General features: G+C 45.8%; 1 protein-coding gene across 1 annotated transcript in view; it reads left to right on the forward strand.

Annotated features, from left to right (window-relative positions):
• LOC120927477 (vomeronasal type-2 receptor 116-like) overlaps window positions 1-20,833 on the forward strand; it is a 53,317-nt gene that overhangs the window by 26,578 nt on the left and 5,906 nt on the right. The window contains exons 2-3 of the mRNA XM_040338221.1: window positions 7,417-7,641; window positions 15,961-16,089. Coding sequence (XP_040194155.1) covers window positions 7,417-7,641; window positions 15,961-16,089 — 354 coding nt within the window. The remainder of the gene's footprint in view (window positions 1-7,416; window positions 7,642-15,960; window positions 16,090-20,833) is intronic.

A 20,833-nucleotide genomic window follows, 5' to 3' on the forward strand; every position in this document is an offset into this window, starting at 1 on the left:
ACGCTGACCGGATGAGGAGGCGGTAGAGGATGAGGAAGCGGAGTAGGGGGAGTTAGCAACAGGAGGTAAACTGAAGCGCCCTGCAATCCTCGGTGGTGGAAGAACATGCGCCAAACTGCTATCCGCCTCAGGCCCAGCCGCCACTACATTTACCCAGTGCGCTGTTAGGGAGATATAACATCCCTGACCGTGCTAACTGGTCCATGTATCCGTAGTTAGGTGGACCTTGGCACAGATGGCATTGTGCAGTGCACACCTGATTTTGTCCCCCACTTGGTTGTGCAGGGAAGGGATGGCTCGCATGGAAAAGTAGTGGCGGCTGGGCACAATGTACTGTGGGACAGCCAATGCCAACAGGCTTTTAAAACTCTGCATCTCCACCAGACGGAATGACAGCATTTTAAAGGCCAGGAATTTTGAAATGCTGGCATTCAGGGCCAGGGATCGCGGGTGGGTAGGGGGGTACTTCCACTTCTGCTCCAGTGTTTGGGAGATAGAGAGCTGAATGCTTCCATGGGACATTGTGGAGATGTTTGGTGACCCAGGTGTTATTGTTGCTTGCCGATCCTCTAATTGCGGGGTGGCAGGTGGCACTGTCACTACAGAGGTGGATGAAGAGGCCGAGAGGCCTGAGACTGAAGCAAAAGAGGAAGCAGGAGAAGCCAGAGACCTTTCTTGGTTTTTGAGGTGTGTACTCCACTGCAGCTCGTGCTTTGCACTTAGATGCCTGGTCATGCAGGTTGTGCTCAGGTTGAGAATGTTTATGCCTCGCTTCAGCCTCTGATTGCACAGCGTGCAAACCACTTGTGTCTTGTCATCAGCACATTGTGTGAAGAACTGCCACGCTAGGGAACTCCTTGGACCTGGCTTTGGTGTGCTCGGTCCCTTGCTGCGTTGGGCAGTAGCAGGCGTACTGTCTAGGGGATGGACGCTCTGCTTTGGCACCCTGCTCCCTCTTCTGCTGTGCTGGTGGCTCTGTGCGACCACCGCCTCTTTTTCCGAACTGCACAGGTCACCTGTATGACGTTGATTCCATGTGGGGTCGAGGACCTCATCGTCCACCACATCATCTTCCACCCAGTCTTCACCACTGCCCTCCTTGTAGGTCTGCACAATTGCGAAAGCAGCAGCAGTTGGCAACTGTGTTTCATCATCATCCGAGACGTGCTGTGATGGTCCCCCCATGTACTCATCTTCAAACATAAGTGGTTAGGCATCGGTGCACTCAATCTCTTCCACTTCTGGGGCAGGGCTAGGTGGATGGCCCTGGGAAACCATGCTAACAGAGTCATCAAAAAGAAGAAGAGACTGCTGCATGATTTGGGGCTCAGACTGCTTGGCTGATTTGCAAGGGGGTGAGGTGAAAGACTGATGGACATCGGCTGCAGGTGCCAACTCTGATTTTTCAGCACAAGACTGGTTGGGAGACAATGTGAAGGAACTGGAGGCACTGTCAGCAACCCAATCTACTACCGCCTGTTCTGCTCCTGGCCTCAACATTCGTAGAGCCGGATTAGGCCCGACCAAATACTGCTGCAGGCTCTGTCGCCTACTCGTACCTGAGGAAGGTGTTTCACTTGTGCGTGTAGCTGGCACAGATCGACCACGTCCTCTCCCTGCAACAGGAGCTCCACCAGCAGCACCACGACCGGGGCCACTTCCCTTATTTGACGTTCTCCTCATATTTCAAAAAAATTACGATCTTGCCCTAAATGGGTGTTTTTTGAATAGAACAATAGAAGAACACTAGCTAAAGTGTTTATCTCACACCTACAGATATGCAGGAAATGCACCAAAAAATAAAATTATTTGCCCAAAATATTATTTTTTTGAATAGCACAATAGAAAACAGTATGTAAAGTGTGTATCTCACACGTACAGATATGCAGGCAAGACTGCAAACACTGCAATTTTTTTTATTTTTTTCCTAAATGGATGTTTTTTGAATAGCACATTAGAAGAAAAGTATATAAAGGGTGTATCTCACAGGAACATATGCAGTGCTGGTGCAATATGCAGAGTATCTCACAGGAACATATGGGCCCGGATTCACGTAGAGCGGCGTATATTTGTGCGCCCGTAGCGCATCTCATATGCGCTACGCCCACGTAACATTGAGAGGCAAGAACAGTATTCACAAAGCACTCGCTCCCAATGTTGCGCCAGCGTAACGTAAATGGGCCGGCGTAAGCCCGCCTAATTCAAAGTAGAAAGGAAGTGGGCCTGATCCATTTAAATGAACCGTGACCCCATGCTAATGAATGGCCGAACGAACGGCGCATGCGCCGTCCCGTGGACGCTTCCCAGTGCGCATGCTCAGATCACGTCGGACCTAACACCTAAGATACGTCGAATCACTGAACATAACCTACGCCCAGCCCTATTCACATAGTCCTACATAAACGACGTAAAATCCGACGGCTGTTTCGTCATCCATACCTTTGCATGGGATGCGCCTCCTATAGGTGGAATAACTTTACGCCGGACGTACGCCTTACGTAAACGGCGTATACTACTGCGACGGGCACAAGTACATTCGTGAAACCGCGTATCTCGGTCATTTGCATATTCAACGCGTAAATCAATGGAAGCACCCCTTGCGGCCAGCGTAAATATGCGCCTAGGCTCCGCCGGCGTAGGAAACTTACGTCGGTCGGAGGAAGCCAAAATTCAGGCGTATCTTGTATTAAGAATCTGGCGCATAGATACGACGGCGCATCCGTGCACTTACGCGGCGTATCAGTAGATACGTCCGCGTAAGTGTTTCCTGAATCCGGGCCTATGTGTTTAAAAATAGATTTAGGTATTTTGCAAGGGGAATTGGCAAGGATATAGAGTAATCTCGGTAGGTAGATCATTTTGAGGACGTTGGCCCTCCCCATAAGATCCAGAGGCAGATTCATCCACTGAAGAATACGTATTGGTCTAAACTGAGGGAAAAAAACGTTTTTAAAAAAAATATATATATTTATTAAATCAAAAAGTAAAAGATAATGGGCCAGATCCACAAAGCATTTAGGCCGGCGTATCTCGAGATGCACGGTGTAAGTGTGTATCTGCGCCGGCGTAACTATGCGCTGTATCCACAGAACTAGATACATCTGAAAATAGGCTTTTTCCGACCGACGTAACTTTCCTACACCGGCGCAGCGTGGGCGCATATATAGGCTGGACGCATCTGGCGCTCCCATTGATTTCCAATTAAAATATGCAAATGAGGGAGATACGGCGATCCACGAACGTGCGTGCATGCGCCCGACGTCGGCTACGCGCGCCCCGCGTAAGTTGTACGTCCGGCCTAAAGTTACCCCTCATAAAAGCAGGGGTAAGTCAGCAGCAGACATGCACAGGTCAGCCAGGGAACAGCTGCAGCAGGATCTGAGCCTTCCTGGCCTTAGTAGTGTTGCCACTCTCTGCACCATGGAGGTACACATCATACCTGGACATGGCCCTGATGATAACATCCTTCTCCTGGTCCGTAAAATTCTTCTTCCTCTTGTCCTTCTCAGTAGCTGGAGAAGACATGGCTCTAAAACAAACAGCAAACAAAATTACCTTGCTTCAGAGGGGGAAAGAAGCGGATGTACTTTTGCGCATGTCTGGGCGTATTTATGCACTGGGCGTATCTCAGGGGTTACGCTGGGCGGAGTTGTGAGCATGCGCAGAAGGGAGCGGGACACACGTCCACGTCACGGCGCATGCTCCGTTCGTTCGGCCCTTCATTTGCATGGGGTCACGGTTCATTTAAATGGAACATGCCCACTTCCTTCCTACTTTGAATTACGCCGGCTTGCGCCTACGAATTTACGTTGCGCCGGCGCAACGTTGGAAGAAAATGCTCTGAGGATACGGTGCTTGCCTCTCTGAGATGAGCCGGCGTAGCGGAAATGAGATGCGCTATGCCGGCCTATATATGCGCCGGTGTACGTGGATCTGGCCCAATGTGTTTTTTTTCAAAATTGTCGTTCTTCTTTTGTTTATAGTGCAAAAAATAAAAACCACAGAGGTGATTAAATACCACCAAAATAAAGCTCTATTTGTGGGGAAAAGAGGGCGTCAATTGTGTTTGGGAGCCACGTCGCATTCAAAATGTGACAGCGCTGAAAACTAAAAATTGGTCTGGGCAGGAAGGGGGTGAAAATGTCCTGTATAGAAGTGGTTAAAAGAACCTATTTAGAAAATAAAAAACAAACCTTTACAACCCATTTAAGCATAAGAACAGTTCATTGCGCAATAGCATTTAAAATATGATTTATTAAACCAGTGTGCACTCACACTTTCCACATCTTGTATAAATGCAAGTAAGATATCCAAAACTGTGAGCTCCTCACCTCCTCCTCACCGTTAATTCTGATGTACGAGACACCATATGTGACATCACAAGTTCCTATCGAGGATCTTCTAATGCCGTGTACACACGGTCGTTTTTTGTGATGAAAAAAAAACAAAATTTTTAAAAACGTCATTTAAAATGACCGTGTGTGGGGAAAACGTCGTTTTATGTCTTCTGAAAAATGACAAAAAAAAATTTGAGCATGCTTCAATTTTTTCTGTCGTTTTTCAAAACGTCGTTTTTTGTGTCATAAAAAATGACCGTGTGTAGGCTAAAACGACGTTTTTAAACCCGCGCATGCTCAGAAGCAAGTTATGATGCGAGCTTGAATGGAACAGAGTGCCGCCGTACGTGCTGAACGTAACCGCGCTTTGCTAGAGCATTTTGAAAAACGATGGTGTGTAGGCAACGTCCTTTTTTTAAAATGAAGTTTGAAAAACTTTGTTTTTTTTTCATGCTAAAAAATGACATTTTTTTTTATCACAAAAAACGACCGTGTGTACGCGGCATTATACTTATAAACAAGACTTGAATAGACCCTGGTGGGTCTTTCCTTGAGGTGAGCGGCCAATTCACTCAGAGGTGGATGATGGGGGGATTGCACATTTATTATTTTAGGGCACAAATTGCATTTCTACCTGCAAGTGAGAGGGATATCGGCTTACTTCAGAATCATCCCAATTCTTGAGCTTCCTTTGCATATTTGGACTTTTATTGTGTTTTTTCAATTTTGCACTATATTCTTTTTGTTTAACTTGTGGAGATATTGGGCGAGATACGAGATACACCGTCGTATCTCTGAGTTCGGGCCGTCGTATCTATGCGCCTGATTCAGAGAATCAGTTACGCATAGATTTCCCTAAGATCCGACCGGCGTAAGTGTCTTACACCGTCGTATCTTAGGATGCATATTTACGCTGGCCGCAAGGTGACGCTTCCGTATATTTACGCAAGGAATATGCTAATTGGGTATATACGTCGATTCAGAAACGTACGTCCGGCCGGCACATTTTTTTACGTCGTTTACGTTAGGCTTTTATTCGGCGTATAGTTACCCCTGCTATATGAGGTGTAGCTAATGTTAAGTATGGACGTCGTTCCCGCGCCGAGTTTTGAAAATGTTACGTTTTTTTGCGTAAGTCGTTCGCGAATAGGGCTGGACGTCATTTACGTTCACGTCGAAACCAATACGTCCTTGCGGCGTACTTTAAAGGAATGCACACTGGGATATTCGACGGACGGCGCATGCGCCGTTCGTAAAATACGTCAAATACGCAGGGTCACAGTTAATATACATAAAACACGCCCACATCATCCCCATTTGAATTAGGCGGGCTTACGTCGGACCAAATACGTTACGCCGCCGTAACTAAGGGCGCAAGTTCTTTCTGAATACGGAACTTGCGCCCAAATTTTCGGCGGCGTATCTGAGATACGTTACGCCGCCACATAGATAGATCATTCTATCTGAATCCAGCCCTTTATATAGTTTTTAATGCTGAATAAGCACATTTCTTGGAACTTGTTGTTTTATAATTGTGCCACAAGCTTGAGCATTTGAAGCAAGCAGTCTGACATAAAAGGTAATTCTCTTCCCTTTTATACCTGGAGGTCATAGTTTTTTCTCAGGACTTGCTGGTTACTATTGTTTGACTTGTGATTTTATTTGCATTGCATACCCATACCTCCCAACTTTTAGCTATAGGAACAAGGAACACCTACTGTATTAGCAAAAGTATATAGGCATAGGACACACACCCTGCCATGCTAACTTAAAGGAGAATTATACAAAACAATGATAAGTCAACAACATTTAACATGCATATTGGCCACAATTTAAAATAAGACGAGATGACACACAACAATATTATTACATTAAGATAAATATTATACTGCCCATCCTTAGATGAATTATTGTCACATAAAAAAAAATGCTATTATTCCTTTTTTTTTTTTTTTTTTAACAAAAGCTTTTAATAGACATGCGACAAAAGCTCTTTCTGGAGTCCAATTTCTAGTTTTCCTGGAAAACTTCTTCTGGGTTGTTTTGAGTTGTTCATGGCTTCCCATCATTCGTGGGTTTTTATAATATTTTTTTCCGTACAAAAACTATACACAATTTGCAAAAATTGGACTTTGCGTTTATGGACGAAGATTTTTTACTAGCTTGCTACAGTTTTGTCATCGGAATAGTCAAAATTGGTTGTTGGAAGCACCATACTAACGTTCAGAAATTTGACTGATCAGGCTTTGGACAGTAAATTTCAGACAATGTTCTTACCGTGTGTATGGGCCTTTATAGCCGGGAAAATACTGTATATACTCGAGTATAAGCCGACCCGAATATAAGCCGAGGCACCTAATTTTACCACAAAAACCTGGGAAAACGTATTGACTTGATTGTAAGCCTAGGGTGTCCATCTGCATGCTTCACTGTGCCTCACTTTGCCTCACTGTGTCCATGTGCATGCCTCACTGTGCCCATGCCTCACTGTGCCCATGCCTCGACTGACGTTTAACATTGGAGTCTATGGAAGGGGTGCCCGGCTTTGAAAAATCTGTGCTCCCAAGCGGTAGGTCACCCAGACAACAAACTTTGCACACTTGTAGAGGAGAAATGGGGCTATATGTGTACTAAATTTCGGGTCCAGAAGACCTACGACCGGCTGGTACCGTTTCCCCAAAATCACCAAAGAAATTACCGTTTAACATGGGAGTCTATAGAAGGGGTGCCCGGCTTTGAAGAATCGGTACTCCCCGGCCATAGGTCCCCCGGACAACAATCTTTGCACACTTGTACCGGCCGGCTGGTACCGGGTCCCCAAAGTCCAGGAGATCAGGTGCAAAAAGGTGACTCAAGTATAAGCCGAGGGGGGCATTTTCAGCACAAAAAAATGTGCTGAAAAACTCGGCTTATACTCGAGTATCTACGGTAAGTAATTGTCCTGATTTATTTATTCATATTTATAGAAAGACCGCCTAGTATCTTGAATACCTGTCACTGTTTTTATATTTTTTTAATTAATTCCAGAACTCTTATTACTGTACATGGTAATGTGTCTATTTCTGTCTTCTTTGAAAAGCTGCACAAATATGTGAGAAATCTTAATTACACCGACCCAACCGGAGGCAAGATCTACTTTAATGAGAGAAGAGAAGTTCCAACTGATCTCAGGTTACACATGTGGCTTTTTATAAAAGATTATTTTTATGCCCATCGTTTCAGAATTTGCAAGATTCTAAGCCCAGACTTTGTGCCTCAAACATTTCCCAATATGAGTGATCCCTTCTACTGGAAAAAAGGCAAAGTAAGAAATCACTTGGTTGTTTTCTTTTTATACCTTTACCTCAGGAAATTCATAATTATGATTTAAAGAATTTTTTTAGCCTTATTTTAAAGTAGCACTACCCACACAGGAGTAGGGATGAGCCAAACACCCCCCCCCACCCGTTCGGTTCGCACCAGAACCTTTGAATGGACCGAACGTTCGCGCAAACATTTAGAACCCCATTGAAGTCTATAGGACTTGAACGTTCAAATTCTAAAGTGCTAATTTTAAAGCCTAATATGCAAGTTATTGTCGTAAAACAGGCTTGAGAACCAGGGTCTTGCCCCAGGGAACATGTATCAATGTAAAAAAAAGTTTTAAAAACGGTCCTTTAAATATTATACCTGCTGGGTGTCTATAGTATGCCTGTGAAGTGGCACATGTTTAGAACTGTCCCTGCACAAAATGAGATTACTATAAGATACAAGTAATTTTAAACTGCTTACGGCTTTAATGCAATGTCTGGTCCCTGCAATATGGATCAAAATCATTGAGAAAAATAGCACAGACACAGGGCCAGATTCATGTAGATTCCGGCGTAGCGTAAGCTATTTACACTACGCCGCCACAACTTAGTGGAGCAAGTGCCGTATTCTCAAAGCACTTGCTCCGTAATTTGCGGCGGCGTGGTATAAATGGCCCGGCGTATTCCCGCGTAATTCAAAGGGGGCGGCTTGTATTTAAATTAAGCGCGCTCCCGTGCCGAACGAACTGCGCATGTGCCGGCCTTAAACGTAGCCCAGTGCGCATGCTCCGTAGTACGCCACAAATACATTGGTTTTCGACGTGAACGTAATTAACGCACAGCCCTATTCGCGACGAGTTACGTAAACGACGGAAAAAGCCAACGCTGTCCCGACAGCCATACTTAACATGGCATACGGCGGACCGACATAAGGTTACCCCTCATATAGCAGGGGTAACCTTACGCTTATGAAAACAACATAAACTACAGCGAAGCAGCGCAAAAACGTTCGGGAATGGGCGTATCGGCTCATTTGCATATGCAACGCTGAAATCGACGTAAAAGCCGCCTAGCGGCCAGCGTAGTATTGCATTTAGGATCCGACGGTGTAAGTGACTTACACCAGTCGGATCCTAGCCTAACTCTGGCACCACGTAGCTTTAGGTACACACTGCAGAGGACACAGACAGTACACCACGTGAGAATACTGCAGCTAGCACAATCATCTGCCTGCCTGTCAGTAAATTAGGAAGAGCGGATCTAGCTAAACTATACAGTGTATAAATATATGTACAACACCTGGGACGCATATATATCCTCTACACACTGTAACTCTATCTGACTAGCCTGCCTGCCTGCCTGCTCTATCTACCTGCAATAAATGACACTCTCTCTCTGTCTCTCTCTGTCTTAACCACCGCAACACACTACACAAGGCCGACCTGCAGGCGGTCCTTTTATAGTGTGGGGCGTGTACTAAACCCCCTGAGCCATAATTGGCCAAAGTCACCCTGGCTTTGGCCAATTATGGCTCTCTGTTTTTTGCAAGCTGTAATTTGCCAAGCATGCGGGACATAGTGCATGCTTGGCCAATCATCAGCCAGCAATGCACTGCAATGCCGCAGTGAATTATGGGCCTCCACACGCCACTCAAATTTGGCGTGAACGACCCATAACGTTCGTAATTCGACAAACGATCGAACATATGATGTTCGACTCGAACGCGAAGCTCATCCCTAAACAGGAGCTGCAGGTAACCGACTCTTCTATTTCTTCACAGCTAGGCAACATGCATTCTCCGCTTGCAACCAGAGAAAAATAAGTCAGTCACTTGGCTTTGTTTTTATGTTTTATTAGGGGTAACAACTTGGTTGGGTGAAGGAATATATGGGATGCCCAACTTGAATCAAAAAACAGGGACAACTTCCTCCGTATGTACATGGTCTTGAACTGTCCTCCTTTCTGGGCACAGACATCTTAAAGTGGTTGTAAACCCTTAAAGAGAAAAAAAACCTGCAAGACAAAGGCATAATGAGCTAGTATGCATAGCTCATTATGTATTACTTACCTTAGATTAAAGCCCCCGCAGCCATCCTCGACCCCCCCTCCGACTGGAGCAGCGATGACGTCACTCCTGTGCATGCTTGCGGGAGCCGCCGATAACAGTGTGCATGTGCCGATCACTTTGGCACATGCAGACACAGGGGGATATCTCCTAAACCATGCAGGTTTAGAAGATATCCAGGGTAGCTACAGGTAAGCCTTAGTATAGGCTTACCTGTAGCATAAAGTTAGAAAAATGGGTTTACAACCACTTTAAGATGAAAAAGCCCCTTAAGGACTAGGAACGCTCAGTCCCTTAGAAAATAGTACTTTGAGTAGTAAGCAACATCCAGGAGTATATCCAACTCCTCTATAGACACTGATCCGAGTTCTACTGACTCTAGGAACTACCAGTCCACCTGGCTGCTTCTTCACCAGCCCACCTGGCTTCACCGAAGATCTCCCAGGGCAAGGGAAAGGAATGATCTAAGCACATGGCTGTCTTCCATCTTGCTACATGTGGAAATCTTTCCCCTTGTGAGTCCCTGAACATGCTGATGTACTTACACTGTCCTCCTTGTTTCTGCTGCTTTTTAGGAAAGATTCCTTTCAAACTGCACTGCTGTCAGGATTCTCCCAGGCCAGCCCAAGCTCCATCCCGAGGCGGCAGAGCCCCCCCCTCTAAGGCCACCAACAGTTTCCTTAGCACTCCATCTCCAACTTCCACCCAACTCCCCAGCCAGCATGATTTATCTATACCTAAGGAATGGCTTAGCCCCATGCCAGGCCAACTGCCTGGAGATTGGCTAAGCTCCCCTAAGTTAGCAGATCAATCCTCCTGGCCTCCACCCTCCAGCTTCTAGAAACGTATCCAAACTCCCATAACCAGGGAGACACCTGCTTGTATGACCATGTATGATCCAGCCTGACCTGAAATAAACTCTTGACCCAGATTAAAGACTAATTTTACCATTGTGAATTTGTCTGCACCATTCTAGTAGCACATTAGAGGGTGCTACACTAAGGCCCCGTACTCACGACCAAACATGTCTGCTGAAACTGGTCCGCAGGCCAGTTTCAGCAGACATGTTTGGTCGTGTGTGGGCGCGAGCGGGCCGAATTCCAGCAAACATTTGCCCGCCGGGCCTTTTCCCAGCAGACAAATATTCCTGGACTTGTTTTAAAACAGTCCGCTGGAATTCTGCCCGCTCGGACATGTACGGTCGTCAGTACAGACCTACCGTACATGTCCAGGCGCCCGCCGTCCCTCGCATGCGTCGAATGACTTCGACACATGCGTGGAAGCATTTTAAAGGCGGGCCGCCCACGTCGCTGCGTCATTGTCGCGGCAACACCGCGTCATCGACGCGGCGACACCGCGGACACGCCCCGCGTATTGTTTACGCGCGGACTTCTGTACGATGGTGTGTACAACCATCGTACAGAAGCCCTCTGGCAGACATGTATGGTGAAAACGGTCCGACGGACCGCTTTCACCATACATGTTTGGTCGTGAGTACCCGGCCTAAGATATACTAGCAAATATGCTGCTCATGAATGGGATAATGTTTTGAGTTGGTGAAGGTTGTTGATTGCAGTAATTTTGTGCACGTGAAAAGTTTCTTATAAGCAGAGCTCCTAGAAGTGTCTCCTGGATAAATGGTGTCTGACTTAATGCGACCAAACAGGAACACTTCTGCTAGTTGGTGACAGATTATGTACAGTGACATTAGTAGGTATGACAGTTGTGAGATTTTATTAGGTGTTACTGTTGTGAGATATTATGTGTAACAGTTGTGGGATATTATTAGGTGTGACGGTTGTGGGATATTATAAGGTGTTAGGAGAATACCTGTAATTAGTGGAGACCAATGGCCGACAATGTCAGACAAGCTTAGTTCTCAGGTCTTCCAAAGATAGGAACGTCTGAATTGCTAGACCAATGATCAGTGTTGGGGTCACAAGCTGAGATCTGTTCAGGACAGAGTTTCGTAGTTGAGGTCACAAGCCAAGGTTGAAGCAGGAGGAACGTTTTGTAGTCAGGGTCACAAGTCAAAGTCGTTTCCATACAGCAATAGACTGTAGCTCAAGTAGTATGCAGGAACAGACCACAATAATCTGGCAACAGGAAGTGCAAAGGCAAGGCTTTTATAGAAAGTTCATGGGAGGAGCAAGGCGTTTAAGGTTCAACAGCAATCAAGACTCAAGACAGGGTTATCCAACGGAGCAGGCAGTATTGTCCAATGGATCAGGCTGGTCGCTGTCCAGCATCCCAGATAGCTCAGTGAGAAGAATCAATGCCAGACACAGAAGAGTTCCCAAGTTTAAGCCCAAGTCCTGACCGCCCCCCCCCCTCCCCTCCCAGGACACCTTCTGGAAGTCTTAGGGACAGATTTTTGAGGAAATCTCTTGTGAAATCCTCTTAATTAGGGATGAGCTTCGTATTCGAGTCAAACTCATGTTCGACTTGAACATCGTATGTTCGATCGTTCGTCGAATTAAGAACGTTTTGGCTCGTTCGCGACAAATTCGAGTTACGTTTCACAGCCCATAATTCATTGCGGCATCGCAGTGCATTGCTGGCTGATGATTGGACAAGCATGCACTATGACCCTCATGCTTGGCCAATCACAGCTTACAAAAAACGGAGAGCCATAATTTACCAAAGCCAGGGTGGCTTTGGCCAATTATGGCTCAGGGGGTTTAGTACACACCCCACACTATAAAAGGCCGCCTGCAGGTCGACCTTGTGTAGTGTGTTGCAATGGTTAAAAGAGAGACAGAGAGAGTGTCATTTTTTGCAGGTAAATAGAGCAGGCAGGCAGGCAGGCTAGTCAGTTAAAGTTACCATATGTAGAGGATATATATATATATATATATATATACATCCCAGGTGTTGTACATATATTTTTACACTGTATAGTTTAGCTAGATCCGCTCTTCCTAATTTACTGGCAGGCAGGTGATTGTGCTAGCTGCAGTATTCTTACATGGTTTATTGCCTGTGTCCTCTGTAGTTTGCACCTAAAGCTACTTGGTGTGTACTGCATGTGTGCTCTGTAGTTTGCACCTAAAGCTACTTGGTGTGTACTGGCCGTGTGCTCTGTAGTTTGCACCTAAAGTTACTTGGTGTGTACTGGCCGTGTGCTCTGTAGTTTGCATCTAAAGCTACGTGGTGTGTGTACTGCCTGTGTCTGTGCTATTTTTCTCAATGATTTTCATCCATATTGCAGGGACCAGACATTACATTAAAGCCGCAAGCAGTTTTAAATTACTTTTTTCTTAAAGTAATCTCATTTTGTGCAGGGACAGTTCTAAACACGTGCCACTTCACAGGCATAATTTTTCATTTTTTTTTTTAATTTATTTAAGCATCATTAAAATCGCTGCACCAGAAAAAAATACCGTTTTTAAAACTTTTTTTCCATTGATACATGTTCCCTGGGGCAAGACCCGGGTTCTCAAAGACATTTTACGACAATAACTTGCATATTAGGCTTTAAAATTAGCACTTTTGAATTCGAACGTTCGAGTCCCATAGACGTCAATGGGGTTCTAAATGTTTGCGCGAACGGTCGGTCCGTTCGAAGGTTCTGGTGCGAACCGAACGGGGGGGTGTTTGGCTCAACCCTACTCTTAATCTTAAAGACGCTCCTCAGGCTCCCAAGAATCCTCTTGTGGTTCATAGCCTTTGCATCTTAATAGGTATTGTAGTTTATCACAATGAATATGAGAGTCAAGAATTTTAATCAATAGGAGTTCTTCCTCCCCTTGCACTTGGACAGGGTCTGGTGGGGAATGTGTATGACCAGAAAAATGATTACTCACTACCTTCACAGGGGTACATTTCTGAAGATACAAGATCCCGCGGCGTGGTCTAACACTAAATCCTTCCCCTCTTGGCCCTACAGGCAAATAAAACACTGAAGGACATGGTTGCAATAGCGGATCCTACCTTCAAAGATACAATGGAGGTTGAAACCGGCCTCTCGGAAGTCAATCTCTGGCTAGAATGGATGAGATATAGCGCTAGTAAACATAATAAAACCAACTGCTATGTCTGTGGTAGTGCTAGGCCACATTTGGGTGCAGTCCCATTAGTTATACCTAAGAAGGAGGAAGAGTGCTTCCTAAGCCTCTACACTAACATTTCCACTAACCAGTTAACATATGAGAATTGGAAAAATTAATATCCCATAAACACTAGGGCCTCAATACCCAAGATAGCTATATCACCATATACCCTGGAAATTACACTTGTTATGCTCACCATGAAGGGAGGGGTAAAAACCTAGGCAACTTTTTCAAGGGCTACTGTGCTTCTTAAAGTCATGTCTCGGCCGACTTAGTACAAAATCAAAGTCAATCCATGGGGGATGTGTATTGGATATGTGGAGACATGTGGAGACATGCAGGTGAGGACCAGGTTGGAGGGGCAATGGAAGGAAGAATGTGCCCTTGAAAAGGCCATCATGCCTCTGCACATCCTAACGGAAAGTACTCACAACACACAGGGTAAGAGGACAAAAAGGGAAGCCCTTCCGGGAAGTTTTGACCCTCATGTGTATTTAGATGCCATCGGAGTCCCAAGGGGGGTCCCTGATGAATTCAAGGCCCAAGACCAGGTAAAGGCAGGTTTTGAATCCCTAATCCCCATAATAACTGTTAGCAAAAATGTAGATTGGATAAATTACATATATTACAACCAGCAAAGGTTTGTCAACTACACGAGAGATGCATTCCAGGGAGTAGCCGAGCAATTGGAAATTTTTTGAAAAAATCAAGTTTTTTTTTGTTTCTGTTATAAAACATTGTAAATAAGTTTGTTTTCTCCTTCACTGATGGGCACTGATGGTACTGCACTGACGGGCACTGATAAGGCGGCACTGATGGGAACCGATGAGGTGGCACTGATGTGGTGGCATTGATGGGCACTGATGAAGGGCACTAATATGCGTCACTGATAGGAGGCATGGATGGGCACTGATAGGCGGCACGGACAGGCACGGATAGGCGGCATGGATGGGCACAGATAGGCGGCATGGATGGGCACGGATAGGAGGCATGGATGGGCACGTATAGGTGGCATGGATGGGCACGGATAGGCGGCATGGATTGGCACTGATAGGTGGCATGGATGGGCACTGATAGGCGGCATGGATGGGCACTGATAGGTGGCACTAATGTACTAATGTATGTGTTGTACTAATGGATGCCAATCAGTGCCAAACAATAATGCCTGCCAATCAGTGATGCCCATTGTGGGCACTGATTGGCATCCATTGTGGGCACTGATTGGCATCCATTATTTGTGATTTTCATCCCTGGTGGTCTAGGGTGGCATACCTGTGATGGGCATCCCTGGTGATCTATTGGCATCCCTGGTGGTCCAGTGTGGGAATCCTCAGGGGGGGGGGGCTGCACTGATAATCGATCAGCACAAACCCCCCCTGTCAGAGGAGCAGCCGATCGGCTCTCCTCTACTCGCGTCTAACAGACGCGAGTGAGGAAAAGTCGATTACAGGCTTTTCCTGTTTACATCGTGATCAGCTGTGATTGGACACAGCTGATCACGTGGTAAAGAGTCTCCGTCAGACTGACACCCTGCAACAACGATCGCCGCGATGCGTGCCCCCGGGGGCGTGCAGCGGCTCAATATCCTGAGGAACGTCATATGACGTCCAGTCAGTATATTCACTTTGCCGCAGTCATTCTGTAATAGAGCAGGCGGCAAGTGGTTAAATCCTTTAGGCTAGACAGGGACTATAATATGGTATAGCCTATATGAGTATTCCTTGGTGGAAATGATCAGAATCAAAAAACTGCCCTCTGTTGTGGATTCTGTGGATCTCTCGGTGCCGGTTCCTGTTGCCAAAGTCACCCCTGCCTGTGATCAAGTCAGTAACAAGTGAATGTTGTGTTTGAACACCCTAAACTTAAAGCCACAGAAACATAAACAAATACAGAAATAAAAAAAAAAAAAATGAAACCCCCAAAACACCACCCCTGAAACCAAAGTCTTCAAAAACCCAACCTAAAATAATAACCTATCAACTAGACTACTATTACTAGAAATAATAAATAAATGAAAACCCATAATTAGTGCTCCTTAAATGGATCTCAAACCTGCAGAATGCCCCCTGAACCCATGGTAGAGGCAAACCTGAACCTCATTATTATTTGTAACATTTTGTTTGTATAATCTCATGAGAGATGGACATTCACATAATAATAATAATAATAATAATAATAATAATAATAATAATAATAATAATAATATGTGATTTCAGCCTCCGGTATCTCGATGTTCAGATCCCTGTATACCCGGCAGCAGAAAAAAGTTTGGATCTTCAATTCACAAATGCTGCTATGAGTGCGTCTCGTGTCCAGAAGGAGAAATCTCCAACATTTCCGGTAGAGTTTGTATGTGTTAGTAAATTATTGTTGGACTGGATAGAAGGTATCTCTGTGTGTCATATGAAGTACATCTCTGTGATGTGTGCGAATTTCTCCATGTTTTATCACTTTAACCACTCGACCTCCAGAATATTTTAACCCCTTGATGTCCAGGCTGTTTTTTGCTATTCGGCACTGCGCTACTTTAACTGCAAATTGTGCAGTGTACTCAAACAACATGTCTTTCTTTTGGTGGTATTTTATCACCACTGTCTTTTTTTTTTTTTTTTGCGCTATAAACAAAAATAGAGAATACATTTTGAAAAAAAAAAAAATAAAATAAAATTCAAATTTCTTCATACATTTAGGCCAAAATCTGCTACATGACCTTGGTAAAAAAAATCGGAAAAAAAATCACAATAAGCGTATATTGATTGATTTGCATTAAAGTTATAGGGGCAGATTCAGGTACAATAGCGCCCGTGTAACGTAAGCTGTTTACGTTACACCGCCACAAGTTTTCAGTTTTAGTGCCCGATCCACAAAGCACTTACCTGGAAACTTGCGGCGGTGTATCGTAAATACGTCTGGCGCAAGGCGGTCCAAATCGAATGGGCGGGTAACATTTAAATTAGGCACGCTCCCGCGCCGGACCTACTGCGCATGCTCCGTTTCGAAATTCCCGCCGTGCTTTGCGCGAGCTGACGTCATTTTTGCGATCGACTAACTTTGCGATGGGAAACTAGACTAGCGGCGACGTAGCGAATGCGAAAAACCGGCGTGGATCGCCGTAACTCCTAATTTGCCCGACGCTGGTTTACGACGCAAACTCCCCCCTAGCGGCGGCCGCGGTACTGCATCCTAAGATCCGACCGTGTAAAACAATTACACCTGTCGGATCTTAGGGATGTCTATGCGTAACTGATTCTATGAATCAGTCGCATAGATACTCTGATGGGCAGTACTCACGACCGAACATGTCTGCTGAAACTGGTCCGCGGACCAGTTTCAGCAGACATGTTCGGTCGTGTGTAGGCCCGAGCGGACAGGATTTCAGCATACATTTGCCCGCCGGGCCTTTTTCCAGCGGGCAAATATTTCTGGACTTGTTTTAAAACAGCCCGCTGGAATCATGTCCGCTCGGACATGTTCGGTCGTCTGTACAGACCTACCGTACATGTCTGAGCGCCCACCATCCCTCGCATGCGTCAAATGACTTTGACGCATGCGTGGAAGCATTGAACTGGCAGGGCCGCCCACGTCGCCACGGCCACGCCCCGCGTATTGTTTACGCACGGATTTCTGTATGATGGTGTGTACAGCCACCATACAGAAATCCCCGGGAAGACATGTACGGTGAAAACGGTCCGGCGGACCGGTTTTATCGGCCCATATTCTCTCTAAAAATCCGCGGGCTGCGCTTAAGGCACTTACACTCCGCTGTCCCAACTTACAGGAGCAAGTGTTGTATTCCCCAAACACTTGCTCCGTAAGTTCGGACGGCGGAGTGTAAATGCCCCGGCGTAGCCTGGCGGATCTCCAAGGGGGCGGCTTGTATTCAAATTAAGCGCGCCCCCGATTCTAATGAACTGCGCATGCGCCGGGCTTCAAAAAGCCCAGTGCGCATGCTCCAGTTCTCGGCGGAAAACGTCAATGACGCCGACGTGTGCGTCATTGACGTAAAGTCGTATTCAAGAACGACTTACGGAAACGACGTACCCGACGAAAAAACACGAAGCGGACCCGACGCCATCCGTAACATGGCCTACGTGGGACTTGCGGAAATTTACTCCTCATATAGCAGGAGTAAGTTTCCGCTTACGCAAACAACGTTAGCGACGGTTACGCGACGCAAACTCGTTCGGGAATCGGCGTAGAAGGATCATTTGCATACGCAAATGAGTCCTTCACGTAAATGCCATCTAGCGGCGGCCGACGTCATTACATTTAAGATCCGCCAGTGTAAGTGACTTACAGATGGCGGATCTTAAGTGTATCTATGCAAAAATGATTCTATGAATCAGTCGCATAGATACACGGGCCAAAAAAGAGGGATACGATGGAGTATCCTGAGATACTCCATCGTAACTTCTATGAGAATATGGCCCATCGTACATGTTTGGTCGTCTGTACACGGCCTGAGAGATACGACGGAGTATCTGAGATACTCCGTCGTATCTCCTTTGTGAATCTGGTCTACAATCTGTTTGTACTGGAATTTTTTTTTTTTTATACTAGTAATGGCGGCCAACAGTGACTTATAATGGGGCTGTGATGGCATGGAGGGCAATCTGGCACTAAATGATACTGGGTGGGAACTGACATTACCAGTGACACTAATACAGTGATCAATGCTGATAATATACAGTGTCACTGTACTAATGACACTGGCTGTGAAGGTGTTAACATCTTGGGCAATAAAAGGGTTAAGCCTCATACACATGATAGGTTAAACAAAGAACAACGGTCTGATGGACCGTTTTCATCGGCCAAAACCGATCGTGTGTGGGCCCCATAGGTTATTTGACCATTGGTTAAAAAAAAGCCAACTTGCTTTAAATTTAACCGATGGATTCCTAACTGATAGGTCAAAACCGATTGTTAGTAGGCACAACCATCGGTTAAAAATCCACGCATGCTCAGAATCAAGTCGACGCATGCTTGGAAGCATTGAACTTTGTTTTTTTTTCAGCACGTCGTTGTGTTTTACGTCACCGCGTTCTGACACGATCGGTTATTTAACCGATGGTGTTGTAGGCGCGACGGACCATCAGTCAGCTTCATTGATTAACCGTTCTCATTGGATGGACTGATCGTGTGTACGCGCGGCTTTAGAGGTGTGCCTTACTGTAATGTGTTCACTGTGTGGTGCTTTTACTAAGGGATGTGGCAGTTTTAATTCCCTGTAAGGGTCCTTTCACACGTGCATTTGTCCGTTTTTTCATACGTCCGTTTACGGACTGCAATGCTTTCCAATGGGATAGCGTACGTTAGCGGATGAGCATCCGCTAACGTCCGTTAACATCCGTCTCCGTTAAGCTCCTTTTTTTTGAACGGAACAAAACCCTATTTTTCTTCCGTCAAAAAAACGGAACAGACGAAAAACGGTCCGATCCGCTAACATCCGTTTTTCATCAAAATATGTAATAAAAATAAAGTTCTAACAAAAAAAAAACGGATGAAAAAACAGATGAAAAAACGGATGAAAAACAGATGACAACTGATGAAAAACGGATGTAAAACGGATGAAAAAAACAACCGATGATAAAAAACTGATCTAAATAACGGTCCGCACGTGTGAAAGGACCCTAAGAAAACTGGACATGTGCAAAATGGAAACATTTGTTTAGTTTCGGATAGATTTGTTAATTTGTTTTGTAATATGTTAACTTTTATTTTGTTTAATTTCATTTAGTTTATACATTTTCTAGCAAATTCCAAATTTTCAGAAGGGTTCAAACTCAGATCAGTAGGAAAATGATCGACCAATTCCAATTCTGTGTGAAAATAAAGCTGGTTGTTATAGAGCAGGCCGAGAAGCCACCAACCCCCTCTATCCATGACCACCACCGCCTATTCCTGCATCCAGCCCCTTTTAGGACACCAAGCGCATGAATTACAGTGTTCAGTTTTTTTTTTTTTAGACTCCTGATTAGAACCAGAGGCTCCAATAGGCTTCAAAATAGGGTGGGATCAGGATGCAGAGAATGCGCTCAGAGCCCACCCAAATGTGTTACAACGGCGAATGAATATTCGCCGTTGAAACACTGATCCTCAATCTAGCCAATCAGAAGCAGGTGTGAGACCCGTTTTCCAAATGGATGAAAAGAGAAGACTCCCGATTGGCCGCCGAGAAAGGAGGAAACAGAAGCCACCACCGCTGTGATGACCCGTGGAGAGTAGGCAAACGGGCCGCCGCTGAGCAGGGAAAGCTTGTGAAGCAATGGGATAAGTGCTACCGACCAACTGACCAGTGGGAGGCCGCCCCCCAAAATAAAATTACCACCGGCCGCCACTGTTACAAGTACTGATCTCCTTGTATGGTTCTCCATCTCAGCGGGCTGACCAGTGAGTAAAGCTTGGATTTTTCTATCCTTGGTCTTGTTTATATCATATGTTGCCTTCCTATGCTACTTGCTGCAATGGCCAGTTATAGGTGGGGATGGTGGACACTGTTTTTTGTTGTAGTATTACTGCTATATTGGTCAGGCAGCACACTGACACCTTTGCAGCCATTGTGCGATTTGCTGGGTGGTCAGTGTGCTCCTGTACCTTTAAGGCCGTGTACAGACGACCAAACAAGTACGATGAAAGCGGTCCGCCGGACCGTTTTCACCGTACGTGTCTGGCCGGGGCTTTCTGTACGATGGCTGTACTAACCATCGTACAGAAAGCCGCGTGTAAACAATACGCGGGGCGTGTCCGCTGTGTCACCGCGTCGATGACGCGGTGACGTGGGCGGGCCTGCCAGTTAAATGCTTCCACGCATGCGTCGAAGTCATTCGACGCATGCGAGGGATGGCGGGCGCTCGGACATGTACGGTAGGTCTGTACAGACGACCGAACATGTCCGACGGGCAGGATTCCAGCGGACTGTTTTAAAACAAGTCCAGGAATATTTGTCCGCTGGGAAAAGGCCCGGCAGGCAAATGTTTGCTGGAATCCTGCACGCTCGGGCCTACACACGACCGAACATGTCTTCTGAAACTGGCCCGCGGACCAGTTTCAGCAGACATGTTTGGTCGTGTGTATGGGGCCTAAGAAGGG

Source organism: Rana temporaria, chromosome 1 (genome assembly GCF_905171775.1).
Source record: "Rana temporaria chromosome 1, aRanTem1.1, whole genome shotgun sequence".
NCBI classification, from domain to species: Eukaryota; Metazoa; Chordata; class Amphibia; order Anura; family Ranidae; genus Rana; species Rana temporaria.